This window comes from Oryctolagus cuniculus, chromosome 16 (assembly GCF_051225735.1).
Source record: "Oryctolagus cuniculus isolate XC-2025 breed Fujian yellow rabbit chromosome 16, ASM5122573v1, whole genome shotgun sequence".
NCBI lineage: Eukaryota > Metazoa > Chordata > Mammalia > Lagomorpha > Leporidae > Oryctolagus > Oryctolagus cuniculus.
The window spans coordinates 49,199,656-49,214,437 of NC_142882.1; the positions used below are offsets into that span (position 1 = coordinate 49,199,656).

Below are 14,782 nucleotides of genomic sequence, written 5' to 3' on the forward strand. Positions count from 1 at the left end.
ACCTAGGTGTGATCAGCCTGGGGCCAATTTGGGTGCTGAAGTACCCCAATGTTGAGCAGACAGCAGGGGACCAAGGCACTGTGTCCTGGAATGCAGTGCTGGACTGGTAAATCCCAATGCTGGGCAGATCCTAAGTTTCCAGGCCCAGGTGGATGGAGCTCTGGACTTGCCCCAGTGTCAGGCAGGGAGACACATTTGTTTTGGTATATAGCACCATCAGCCTCTTGTGGGCCCGGAGTGCAACCAAAAGATTGCACAGGCCCTGGTGACAGTGACACCCAGTGGTGACAACCTAGGGCTTGCCTGAGTGGCAGGAGCTGCCTCTTTTACGCCTCCTACAACCTCAGGAAGACAGAAAGGAATCACAGGATTGCTTGGGAACTCAGTGCCAGGCTGATAAAACCCCGCGGTGAGCAGATACTAATGGTCCCTGACACCAGGCCCCAGTGCCTGAAGTGTCTGGACCTATTTCAGTGCCCAGTGGAGTCCCACGGTCCTGGTTGAGCAATCTTATACCCCAGCATCACCAGTGGATGACAAGTACAACATCAAGCAGTGAGCTCCCCTCAACAGCAGACAGAGGACAGCACAGCTCTGCACAGGAGCATACGGCTTAGAAGTTCAGGGCAGCCACAGATGAAGCTGGATTACTAAAGCTAATTCTTCAATGAGCAGATGACATCATACTTCAGGCATCAAGAACTCCCAGAGAACCACATCATCCAAAGAACAAAATAAGGTGCCAGAAGCCAACCATTTAGGAAATGAAATTTCAAAATGCTCAGATGAAGATTTCAAACAGGCTATTGTAAAGAAAACCAGCGAGGTTCAGGAGGAGAATATGGAGAAAGGATTCAAGGAGCCGGTGCTGTGGCATAGCGGGTAAAGTCACCGCCTGCAGTGCCAGCATCCCATATGGGCACCAGTTCGAGTCCCAGCTGCTCCACTTCTGATCCAGCTCTCTGCTATGGCTTGGGAAAGCAGTAGAAGATGGCTTGAGTCCTCGGGCCCCTGCACCTGTGTGGAAGACCCAGAAGAAGCTCCTGGCTCCCGGCTTCAGATCAGTGCAGCTCCAGCCATCGCAGCCAATTGGGGAGTGAATTTGCTGTGGTGTAGCAGGTAAGGCAGAAGACTCACTGGACAGAATAACTACACCAACAAATACAGAATGCCCCAATATTGTAAACATGATGTGTAAATTATTTATATCTTTACTGTGAATACTAAAACAGAGTATAATTACTATGCTAAAATGTTAAGAGGCAGGCTATATGGAAAGAAGTTAAATGCAGCATCAAAAAACTCAAAATGTGGTAAAGATCAGAGCACAGATGTAGAATTCTTTATCAGAATTTCTTGTATCTTTGGTTTTTGCTTGTCATTTTTCTTATTTTTATAACCAATGTTAAGTTGTTATCATTTCAAAATAGCTTATTATAGCCAAAAGAAGTTTTTTGCAAGTCTCATGGTATCCACAAAGCAAAAACTATGCATAGACTTACCAAAAGCAATAAGCAAGGAATCCAAGTACACTACTAGATAAAAATTACTCAGCAACAAATGAAGATTGTAACTTGGGGGCAAAGAAAGAGATTATAATAAAAATATAAAACAAATATCAAATTGACAGAAGTAAGACCTTACATATCAATGATCAACTTAAATGTCAGTGGACTCAATTCTCTAAAAGTTACAGAGTGACCAAATGGATTGAAAAAAATGCAACTCAACTGCACTCTTTAAAAAAAATGTATTTATTTGAAAGGCAGAGTTACAGAAAGACAGAGACAGCAAGAGAGAGAGAGGTCTTCCATCCACTGGTTCACTCCCCAAATGGTCACAATGGCCAGAGCTGTGCCCATCAGAAGCCAGGAGCCAGGAGCCCCCTCCAGTTCTCCCACACGAGTGCAGGGGCCTAATGACTTGGGCCATCTTTTACTGCTTTCCCAGACTATAGCATAGAGCTGGATCACAAGTAGAGCAGCTGGGACTTGAACCAGCGCCCATATGGGATGCTGGCACTGCAGGCGGCAGCTTTATGTACTACACTACAGTGCCAGCCCCTCAACAGCACTCTTACAAGAAACATTCTTCACCTTAAGGGCACAGATAGACCAAAGTAAAAGGATGGAACCAGGTTGTCCTCGCTGGTGGAAAGCAAAAGAAAATAGAAGTAGCCATACTTCTATCTGATAAGATAGATCTGAATTCAAAAGCACCGGCACACCGGGTTCTAGTCCCGGTCGGGGCGCCAGATTCTGTCCCGGTTACCCCTCTTCCAGGCCAGCTCTCTGCTGTGGCCAGGGAGTGCAGTGGAGGATGGCCCAAGTGCTTGGGCCCTGCACCCCATGGGAGACCAGGAGAAGCACCTGGCTCCTGCCTTCGGATCAGCGCGGTGCGCTGGCCACAGCGGCCATTGGAGGGTGAACCAATGGCAAAGAAGACCTTTCTCTCTGTCTCTCTCTTTCTCACTGTCCACTCTGCCTGTCAAAATAAAAAAAAGATCTTAAAAAAAAAAAAAAAAAAAAACAAAAAAAAGAGACCAGGAAGGCCATTATATAATGCTGAAAGGTTCAATATTATAAAAGGAAATAACACTTGTAAATACATATACATCCAATTTTGAAACACCCATATACATGAAGCAAATATTGGAAGTGGCTGCTCCACTTCCAATCCAGATGTAAAGAGAGAAATAGACTCCAATACAATAAATAGAAGGTTTCAAAAATGGACAGGTCATATCGACAGAAAATTAACAACGAAACAGCAGAGTTAAATTACACCCTAGATCAACTGGACCCAACAGTTGCAGACTACACATTCTTCTCAATAGCACATGCAATATTTTCCAAGATATATGGTAGGTTACCAAAAAAGTCACAACAAATTTAAAAGTATAGAAATCATATCAAATTTCTTTTCTAACTGTAGTGCAATAAAACTAGAAATCAATAATAAGAAAAATGTTGTAAGTGACACAAATACATGGAAATTAAACAACTTGCTCCTGTACAACCAATGGATTAAGAAGAAATCAAGGAGTAAATTTAAAAATTTCTTCAAGCAAATGAAAATGGAAATACAGTGTACCAAAAACCTATAGGATACAGCAAAAGTGGTACTAGGAGAGATGTTTATAGAATCAATGTCTGCATTGAGAAAAAAAAACAGAAACCTCAAATAAGCAATTTAGCTCTCTATACTTCAAGAAACCAAAAATATAAGAACAAATCAAATCCAAAATTAGAAATAGTAAAAGAGCACAAATGAATGATAGATTAACAAAACAATACAAATAAGTCAATGAAAGAAAGAGGATGTTCTTTGAAAAGATAAACAAAACTGATAAAGTCTTATCTAGACTAACCAAGAAAAAAAGAGAGAAGTTTCAAGTACATAGAATTAGAGCTTAAAATGGACACATTCTCACTGACATCACAGAAATACAATTGTTACTCATTACTATGAACTACATGGCCACAAATCAAATAATCTAGAAAAAAATAGAAAACGTCTTGGACACATACAGCTTACCAAGACTGAATCACAGGAAACAGAATATCTAAACAGACCATCAGTGAGCAGTAAAATTGAATCAGTAATAATAATAATTTTTAAAAATCTCATATTGAAGAAAAGCCTAGGACCAGATGGCTTCATTGCTGAATTCTACTGAACATTTAAAGAAGAATTAACACTAATCTTTCTTAAATTATTTCAAAAAACAGAAGAGGAAGGAATTCTTCCAAATTCATTCTATGAGGCCTACATTACCTTGATGGCAAAACCGGACAAGGATATGACAAAAAAAAGAAAGTTATAGGCCAGTGTCCTTGACGAGCAAAGGATCAAATTCCTCAACAAAATACTCATAAATCGCCAATATCACATTAAAATGCTCATTATCATGATCAAGTAGAATTCATTCTAGGGATGCAAGGATGTTTCAACATATGCAAATCAATAAATGTGATACATTACATCAACAGAAGTAAGGACAAAAATATATGATAACCTCAATAGACACAGAAAAGGCATTTGATAAAATTCAACATCCCTTCATGATAAAAACTCCCAGAGGAGTCACCAGGAGCAGGAAGAGAAATCCACACACAGGTGAATTTGGACTTGCAGTGAAATATACAAACATCTGGGAGAGTGGTGCATTATCTCAGGTGGGGAGGAAGGTACAGCAGCAAATGTAAGGCCCTGGACTGGGAGTCACAGTGACCAAGAACGAAAGGGGTTGGCAGACAAGCAGGTGACATGCTCAGGGGCCAGACCCTGCTGGACCACAACAGCAATTTCCAGGTCTGCTCTCCCTCTAACAGAAATCCTCCGGGGGAGTCCACAAGGAATCTCTGGAGAGAATTTTGAAGGGACAGTAGCCTGAATGGATTAAAAAAAAATCCTAGTTTTTTCCCACTAATCCTTAATAGAAGTTTAACATTCACCTTAGTTATGAATACCAGTAACAAGCTGCAGTGGCATTGCCAAGTACCTGTGATGCCATCAGTGAACATCACAGAAATGTTCACATATATCTGCTACCCAACAGAGTAAAAGGTACAAAGTCCAGCTTCCCATCAGAAATCATCAGGTCAGGGCCGTCGCTGTGGTATAGCAAGTTAAGCCGCCACCTGCAGTGTCAGCATGGGCGCCGGTTCAAGTCCGGCTGCTCCACTTCTGATCCAGCTTTCTGCTAATGCATTTGGGAAAGCGAAAGCAACGGAAAATGGCCCAACTCCTTGTGCCCCTGCACCCATGTAGGAGACCCAGATGAAGCTCCTGGCTTCAGATCGGCTCAGCTCTAGATATTGTGGCCTTTTAGGGAGCGAACCAGTAGATGGAAGATTCTTTCTCTCTCTCTCTCTCTCTCTCTCCGTCCCCCCCACCCCCCGCCTTTCTGTAACTCTATCTTTCAAATAAATAAATCTTAAAATAAACCCTCAGGTGAATGGACTCATCATGCCATAAATGAGAGGAGATGCTGGTTCATACAACAGAGTGGCTAAATCTCAAAATAATGATGCTCAACAAAGGAGCTAGATGAAAACGCATATATAATATATGATTCCGTTTATATAAAATTCAAGAAAATACAAATGAATTGGCAGGACAGGAGGTAGGTCAGTGGTTGCAGAGGGAAGGACTGGCAATGGAGAAGGGTGGGAGAAAAACATGACAAAAGCAGGAGAAACCTGAGGGTGATTTTCACATTCATTATCTTGACTGGGGTGATGGTTACACAGGTGTTCACCAATAGGTGAGATGGTGTGTTTTGCATATGTATAGTTAGTTGTATGAAAATAAGGCTCTGAAATACATAAGATTAAACTTTAAATTCTCTAGGAGTTTGTCTTATGACTTTTTACATCTCTGTTATCTCTTTATAAAATCCCTATTTCATATTTTTGTATTAGATTACCTTAAAATATGTTATGAGCTGTAATAGATTCAGGTAACGTGGAATCTTTCTTAATTTTGTTCAGTTTTTCATTTTGTTTTTTATCTTATTTCTTATTTTATTCCTGTATCTTATTTTATTCTTTCCCAGATTGAAAACACTAGTTAAGAGATACCCATTTTTAAGCCTGTAAATGTCTATTTTTCCAGAAGTGAAGGACATTTCTAAAGGATCTCTGTAATTCAGATTATTCTACAGGACCAAGATGCACCTCCCCTCCCCCTCTCCATTTCTGGCTCTGTAGTTCGTTGGTGACATTTCCCGAGACACGCTATGCCTTGATTGCATTATAAAATGAGATAACTCTGTAAAGCATTTAGCTTGGCATTCAGTGCTCAACAAAACTTGGTGCACAACTTTTTAAACTGCTTAACATTCTTTTGGACAGTCACCTCACTGACAAGTGAGCTCTTCTATGATGATGAACGTCAGAAAATTTCAAGCTGAAATATGAGAGATACGCTCAAATTATTAGACAACCTAGTAAAACTGTGGTGTAGCTACTCTGGAAATAGAATTGAAAGGTTTTGAAATTTTTAAAAGATAGATTGTTTTAAAAATAACAGAGTTTGCATTGTAGTTGCCAGACTAAGATTGCAGCAAGAATTATAAACTACTTTATAGTCTTTCCTGAGGAATTCTCTGGCTATCACCTTCATAAATGTCAGTTCTTTAGGAGTGAATGTCACGAGGACGTTTTGTTTTGTTTTTATTTATTTTTTTGACAGGCAGAGTGGACAGTGAGAAAGAGAGAGACAGAGAGAAAGGTCTTCCTTTGCCGTTGGTTCACCCTCCAATGGCCTCTGCGGCCAGTGCACTGCGGCCGGCACACCGCGCTGATCCGAAGGCAGGAGCCAGGTGCTTATCCTGGTCTCCCATGGGGTGCAGGGTCCAAGCACTTGGGCCATCCTCCACTGCACTCCCTGGCCACAGCAGAGAGCTGGCCTGGAAGAAGGGAAACCGGGACAGAATCCGGCGCCCCGACCGGGACTAGAACCCGGGATGCCAGCGCCACAGGCAGAGGATTAGCCTATTGAGCCGCGGCAACGGCCACGAGGACGTTTTAACGTATGAAACACCGAATAGTTCACTGCCACTTCTCTGTTCAAAATAGTTACTCGTCACAAAGTCATTCACAAGACTATTTCAAGTTTCTGAAAATAATTCACTACAAGTGCCAAACAAGAGCAGGGAGAGAATTACTGTGACCACTAACTCCCTAAGTCAACCTCCGCATAGCCCAGGAAGGGCTGGCAAATACCAGTGTGGTGACCTGTCTTGTGCTTTCTCGGTGGAAGTCCTGGGATTTTGTGTAATATAACCCTTCCCCTCTAATAACTCAGCAGGAGCAATGCCTGCTAACATTTATTGGGTGCTTAGAGGTGGTAACTACTGGGTTATGCTTAATTCTAAAAATAACCCTATAAAATAGGGACCGAATGCATCCTCCCCGAAAAGATGAAGAAACCAAATAATATGCTCAGGTATTGCAGTATTTTATTTGTAAATAGGAACCCCCAAATAAGCTTTTAACCAACATGGTAGAACACTATTTTTGTAAAGAAATCATGAAACTCAGGGCAGGCATTTGGCCTACTGGTTAAAATACAAGTTAAGATGCCTACATTCCAAATTGGAGTATCTGGGTTAGAGTCCTGGCTCCACTCCCAACTTCAGCTTCCTCCTAACGCACATCCTGAGAGGCAGCAGATTATGGCTCAAGTAATAAAGTCACTGCCAACCTAGTCTGGACCCAGACTGATTCCCAGCTCCTGGGTTTGGTCTGGCCCATCTCTGGCCATACAGGCATTGGAGTAGTGAACCAGCAGATGGAAGATTCCTCCCTCTCTCTCTCTCTCTCTCTCTCTGCCCCTTCCATCCCTCCCTCACAAATAAATTTTTTAAAAAATTAAGAAATTATGAAAATAGAAAACATTCAAGTTTAACTCCTAGTAAATCTTCTGGCTTTTGTATTTTCTCTGTTTAATTATAGATTTATCTTCTCCTAGAATGTTATATTCAGACTGGTTTAACTACAATACAAAATATACCCATTATTTTTTCCATTTTTTTTTTAGGTAAGAAAACATATAAGCTAACTTATACTTTTATAACGATAGCAATTGAATGAAATGCAAAATTATGATACTACACGAATAGTCACTTTGACATAAGACTATTTTATGTTTGGGCTCATCGTTAGTAATTTGGGCAGTGTCGCTCCCCCTCTTCGTGGAGGAACGACACTAAACCCTGCCTAGGTTTCCTATCCGAGTCACAGCACCATTATGTCGCTCCCCCTCTTCATGGAGGAACGACACAGGACCCTGCGCTGTTCTTTTGTCTGCTCGGCCCTCCCCGGGTTTGCTGCTGGTTCTTCCCGGGTTGGCTACTGACCCTCCCACCTCCGTGGAAGGGCGATTCCCCCTAGCCACTTTCCCCACTTCCGCGGGGGAGCGGCACACCGCCGGCCGGCTCTCTCGGGGGCTGCACAGGTGTTCCTCTTAGATGTTCCTGGTGCATGTTGTCTCTCTCCTCCTTTATAGTCCTCTTCCACCAATCCCAACTCTGCTACCCACATGCCGAGTACGCTGCTCTCCTCCAATCAGGAACAGGTCCTGCTGCTTATTGGTTGAACTGGAGGCAGCTGCGCAGAAGTTGTTACTCCCTTCTCAGCGCCATATTGTGGGAGAGCAGATGCATAGAATAAGTCTTAATTCCAGTAACAGTCTAGTCCGAGTTGCTCCCCACAGGGCAGTGAAATTTTTCTAAGAAAACTTTCTGCTCTGATAGTTGATATTTTACATTTTAGTTCTGTTTATGGTTGGTTAACTTTTCTAGGTTTCACTATGCTTATAAAGCAGGGTTTTTAACTGTGATGTTCTTATTTATAGACAAGTCTTCCCGAAGTTTCTCTATTAAAAATTTTTAAATTAAACAAATCCGAATGGCCTTTTGTGGTTCTGGGGACACTGGCTTCTGTTCTCAATGGAACTGTTCATCCCATATTTTCCATCATCTTTGCAAAAATTATAACTGTAAGTAAAACTAATTTACTCATATTTTGAGCAGTTTTGCAGAAGGGATAGCCTGGAAGAGCTGACTTGTTGCCCTCTGATGAGCGAGGGGTAAAAGGTGGGATTTCTGTGGTTGCCCCTGGTGTGGGATGCACAGTGGAAAGTTAACCAGTGTTCTCAGTGATAAGCCCATATCCACTGTGCAGTGTTCCGCTGCGTCTGTCAACTGGGCAACCAATAAAGAAATCGCTTTGTGTTCTAATTTTAACTCCATTTCTATATCAGCATTCCAAAGCACAGAAGAAGCAATAAAGTTGACAAATCCAATCACTCTCTATTCAACTCATCGGGGCAGTGGCAATTTTTTATTACCAGCCAGGGAGAGGAAATAAGTTTGAGATGTGCCAAAGGACCCAGGATTGGTGGTAGATTCAAGAGCTGTCCTAGATCCGTGTTCAGTCTCCAGGCTCCCTGATTTGTACAGCTGCCTTTTGTCAATCTGAACACCGGTGTGCATTTAATTCCTAATTTTCAATTTGTAGAGGCGTATGTCAAGGTCTCACATTACCAAGTATAGGCTAAGTAGAGGAATAGTCAGAAATTCAAGTTATGAGGAATAGTAATTCAAGCTGGTGGTTCTCTGAAAATATACTGTTAGAACAGCATAGCAATGATTCATTCGTTTGACCTGATATTTATATAGTTCAAGTGGGATAACTTAAAGGAAATTACTTTTTAACAAATGTAATGAATGCAGACAATGGAATAACAGTGCACTTTTTTTTCTCGCAGAAATGTGTGTGTACTCTTACTCTCAGGTTGAAATTCATCCAAAAATCCTGATGCATACAATCGTTGTAGTTGCTTTTCTGTTTCTTTTATATCTTCCTGCAAACACTAATGAGGGGAAAAAAAACTATTCTTTTTCAGATGTTTGAACATGATGACAAAACCGCACTGAAGCATGATGCAGAAATTTATTCCATGATATTTGTCATATTGGGTCTCGTTTGCTTTGTCAGTTATTTCATGCAGGTAATCTTTTAATAAATTGAACAAGTGTAAGCATGATGACTCATCCCCTCTGGGTTAAAAATCTAATAACTAAATGTTACAAGAAAATGGAAAAAAGATCTCAGAATAAATGTTGGTTTCTTTCCTGTTTTCCAGGGATTATTTTATGGCAGAGCAGGGGAGAATTTGACCTTGAGATTACGACACTTGGCATTTAAAGCTATGTTGCATCAGGTCAGTGCGTTTGGTTGACTTTTTCTTATTTAAAACTTGTTGTGGGGCTGGCACCATGGCTCACTAGGCTAATCCTCTGCCTGCGTCGCCGGCACACTGGGTTCTAGTCCCGATCGGGGCACCAGATTCTGTCCCGGTTGCTCCTCTTCCAGGCCAGCTCTCTGCTGTGGCCCAGGAGTGCAGTGGAGGATGGCCCAAGTGCTTGGGCCCTGCACCCGCATGGGAGACGGAAGCACCTGGCTCCTGGCTTCGGATCGGCGCAGCGCTGGCCGCAGCAGCCATCTGGGTGGTGAACCAACGGAAGGAAGACCTTTCTCTCTGTCTCTCTCTCTCACTGTCTAACTCTGCCTGTCAAAATAAAATAAAATAAAAATAAAAAATAAAAAAAAAAAAACTAAAAAGGAGAGGCAGGGGCCGGCACTGTGGTGTAGCAGGTAAAGCTGCCCCCTGCGATGCTGGCATCCCAGATGGGATGCTAGTATCTCAAGTGGCAGCTTATCCCACTGTGCCTCAATGGCCACCCCCACTGATACTGTATTTCATATCTGTTTATTATTTCTGCTCATTTTTGAGTTTTATCATGAACTTATTTTTTTTTACTGTTCAAGGACATTTATTTTAAATTTCCAGAATAGATTTTAAATGCTTTCTGAGTGTCTGGGTGTTTTTCTACCGGAGAGTATAAATTTCAATTTTTTCCAAGTATGACTTTGAACTTGCTCTCTATTCATGCGTTAGTGGAGGAACCTCAAGGCAATGTGACCCAGTGACCGTAGTGCTAATTAATACTGGACATGAATCCTCAGGCTGATAAGAGATGGCAAGAGCCTTGGAGAAAGCAGTCTCTGCCCGTGAGATCGCTCCAATCCATACAAACACTTAACAAAGACAAGCGCAGCAGCCCTGTGCTACTGAGCAGAGCTTATTAAATTCCCCCTGAGTTCAACTCAGTTCCCTTCCGGATGGGGTCGTCTTCCTTCTCCCCCCTTCAGCATTCCTCTTGCTTCTTATCTTTGCCTTTTATAGCTGGAGGAGAAGATAGCAGGAGGGCACTTGGTCTTTTCTTTGCATCTTCACAAGTTCCTTCTGTCTATAGTCAGGGAGGCTCCTAATGTGTGGTTTTTGCCTGACTCTTGTTATTCCCTGGTTTTCATCCTAAGATAAGACTCTGAAGGCTTAGAAAGCGTGCCGAAGCTTGCCGTGCTTTTTATAACCATTTGAAACATCATTTGAGGTGGAGGTATTTATAGGATCAGGTGTGGTCCCTTTATAGGTATAAAATCTAAGTATGTGATTGCTTGAGGTTCTTCCAGTTGAAAAGGATATTCTAGATGTTGCTGACATCTAACGTTGTAAATAATTTATTGTTCATTAGGTCTCAAAGCTGGGTCTGTATTTCTTCTTCTTTTTTGTCACTTGAGAGACAGACAAGGATAGACAGAGACAGCTCCCGTAGGCTGGCTCACTCCCTAAATGCCCACAACAATCAGGGCTGGACCAGATGGAAGCCAGGAGTCAGGGACAAAATCCAGGTCTCCCACGTGGTGGCTGGCACCCAATCACTTGAGCCATCACCACTGCTCGCCAGGAACTGCATCAGCAGGAAGCTGGTACTGAGACTCACACCAGGCACACCAACGTGGGATGCAGGTGTCATAAATGGCATCTGAACCACCAGGCTAACTGCTCACTGCAGCTTACATTTCCTAATGATAATATTGACCTACAGAACTAGGAGGCTTTTGAACTGATAGAAATTTGGTTTTGTCCATTTCTCTCTAAATCAGCTAGGACTTAGGGAGGGTCTTTAATTCATGAAGATGATAGCACTGGTGGTGACCACTAAGGTCTCAAAAAACATTTACTATTTCTCAAATGTGAACCACAGTAGTCTAACATTGCTTTGTATACACTGTAAATGCTACAGTCTCAGCACTGAACATGTATTGATACCTCTCAAATGAATGCAGCCTTTGATGTAGGTGTTTTGATGCATCTCAGAAAGTATCTGTCTGTGAATGTGTTAATCTGTTTGATAATGAAGATACTTCCCATTCTTTTGTTGTTGTTCCATATTTTCATGCTTAAATTTGAATTTTTAGTACTGTTAATTTAAGTACAGTTTGCTCAGTGGTTAAAATGGGATTCAGTGAAGAAACTTAAAAACAGCCTCATTCATGTAACTGCTTAAGTAAAAACTACATTTTGTGTTCTATCTTCATACACTTTTCATGATCTGTATCTCTGTTTAAATATAGTGATGATGTTTAGGCTTTGTTTCTGTTTAATAAGGCTTTTTACCACTGACTAAATGAAGGGCTGTATCTTTTTGAAGAGATTTATATTCTGTAAATAAAAACTGGTTGAAACAATTAAAGAACCAGCTTATAGGAGGAGAAATCACACAATGGGGGACAGTGGAGGAGGACCCTGAACACTTTCTTTTCATAATTGTAAATAGAAGGAAGTGAACAAAAGCTGGAAAGGAACTAATAAATGTAACCAAAATAGAAAAAAATTCAAGTTCCTTCCAAGAGGATTTGAGGTGATGCGTCCTGCAGTAAGAGAAGCAGGTACAACACTCAACCATCCTGCCTCAGTCAGTGGCGAGACAGGACAAGATAACTGCTTAAAAACTCTGGCCTCAGTATTTGACAGTTGTGTGTTCTTGGACAAGTTGCTTAATCTTTCAGTATCTCAGTTTTCTCATTTATGAAAGTGCATAATGGGGTCGGCATCCCATAAGGCCACCACCTGCGGTGCTGACATCTCATATGGACGCTGGCTGCTCCACTTCCAAGCCAGCCCCTTTGCTAATGGCCTGGGAAAGTAGCAAAAGATGGCCCAGGTGCTTGGGACCCTGCTACCAACGTGGGAGACCTGGAAGAGTCTCCTGGCTCCTGGCTTTGGCCACCTGGCCCAGTGCTGGCTGTTGTAACCATCTGGGGAGTGAACCAGCAGATGGAAGACCTCTCTCTCTCTCTCTCTCTCTCTCTAACTCTGCCTCTCAAATAAATAAATAAGCTTTGAAAAAATGTGCATAATCATAGTATCTACCTCTTATTAGAGTTGTTGTGATGATGAAAGGAGAAAATACATACCAAGCACTTATAGTATGATGTAACTTTCATTTCTGTTAGAATTATTGGCAAGGGAAAAATGAATTTGCTAGTGACAAAAAGTCTGACAGCCTTACTTATGTTTACTTTACTATGAGGAAGAGAGAGAGCAAGCTAATTTTTACCCAGCACCAACTATGTTCCAGAAACTCTGTTAAATCATCATTGCCTCTGCTGGAAAACTTTCTAGTCTGTTGGACATGGGGCTGACTGAACACAGGATGATGACTAAGGCAGTCACATTTGTTTCCTGCCTGTTCTGTTGTAGCAAGTTATTGTTGAATCAGGAACAGGCTATTCAATAATAAATTCCTGCTCTGTGTTTTTTCTTTCTATTGTATCTAAAAATTCTTCACGAAGTCTATGTCATGTTGGAACCTAGAAACAATTAGGAAAGAAACCGCATCTCCTAATGGGCGAGGTTATCTGTAACAAAGCAGGTGACATCCTGCAGCTCAGTGGTACTGTAGCTCCTACCGTGGCTGATGTGAGTTCACTCTGTGAACACTCTTGGCTGGGGTGATGCTTCCAAAGCAGCCCCTGGGAAGCTGTGATCTCTGCAGGATGCCCTTTGGGCCCTAAGCTCACCGGGACAGCTTCTCAAGGCAGTAGGTCCCAGCGTGCTGCTATCTTACCCACGCCATGCCCACACTAGCTCCTGCCACATTCCTTCCTGAGATTTGCCTCGAACATGACTGCACAGTTTAACTCACGGCCCTCAAGTCTTGGTTTCCTTAGTTGGCAGCAATGTGAAACCCTGGGCCTCAGAGCCCTGGCTGGGTTGCAAGTAAGCTAACAGTTTTTTCATTCTTTACTGCTTAAAAATAAACCATTTTTAAGAGACAGTCTCCACGCAGTTTTCATACAAGAGGATGGACAGACTGAGAGACACTTGATAGGAAATGAGGATTCCTCGGGTTGAGAAGTGCTAAGAGCTCTGTTTGCTCTAGAAAATCCCATCGGCCAGAGGGCAAAGCTTGTGTTTCTGACTCTTCCCCTTCTTGAGGGAGCATGCCTCTCGGCAGCAGGGTTCCACAGTCTTCTGCCTTTTTGGCTTCTCGCATAGCCTGATGCTCGCAGGATCTAGGGGGCCGTGTGGAGTGTCAGAGAGAATCTTAACATGCGGATCCCGAAGAGAATGAGAGGAGCATGTGTTTGGCAGAATTAAGACGCCACTCGGGACACTCTCATTCCACATTGGAGCGTCTGGGCCCACTCCCTGCCTCAGCTCCTGATTCCGGCTCCCTGCTACTGCACACCCTGGGAAGCAGCAGCGATGGCTCAGGTAGTTGAGTTCCTGCCATCCGCTTGGGAGACCTGTATTGAATTCTCCACTCCTGGCTTCTTTCTGGCCCAGCCCTGGCTGTTGTAGGCATTTGGCAGTGAACAGTAGATGGAAGATCTTTGTCTGTCTCTCTCTCTCTTTCAAAGAAATAACAATTAATTAATTTTTAAAAGAAGTACATAGACTTTCTTATTAGTTTAAGTAGAAAGATTTGAATTTTTGTAAAGATTTATTTATTTATAAGTCATAATTCCAGGAAGACAGTCAGAGAGAGACAGAGAGAGAGATCTTCCATCCCCTGATTCACTCCCCAGATGGCTGCAACAGCCAGAGCTAGGCCAGGCTGAAGGCGGGATGCCGGAGCTTTATCCAGGTTTCCCACGTGGTGTAGGAGACCATCTTCTACTGCTTTCACCAGGCCAGTAGCAGGGAGCTGGATCAAAATAGACCAGCCGGGATATGAACTGGCATCCATATGGGATGCTGGCATTGCAGGCAAAGGCTTTACCCAGAACACTGGCCCCTGAATTAATTATTTTTTTTTTAACTGTGATATGCTTTGCTTCACTACGAAGTCTGCTCTCCACAATTCGCTTGTGGAATAAACCACAAATTACAGGACAGCTCAAAACAATCATTTTTT

At 42.4% G+C, this 14,782-nt stretch overlaps 1 protein-coding gene across 5 annotated transcripts in view; it reads left to right on the top strand.

Moving 5' to 3' along the window:
* The window catches only part of ABCB5 (ATP binding cassette subfamily B member 5), a 120,783-nt gene that overhangs the window by 62,290 nt on the left and 43,711 nt on the right, over positions 1 to 14,782 (top strand). For all 5 annotated transcript variants that reach the window (XM_089315351.1, XM_051852797.3, XM_089315353.1 and 2 more), the window contains 3 exons: positions 8,365 to 8,508; positions 9,418 to 9,522; positions 9,658 to 9,735. In XM_089315351.1, the coding sequence (XP_089171477.1) occupies positions 8,365 to 8,508; positions 9,418 to 9,522; positions 9,658 to 9,735 (327 nt within the window). The remainder of the gene's footprint in view (positions 1 to 8,364; positions 8,509 to 9,417; positions 9,523 to 9,657; positions 9,736 to 14,782) is intronic.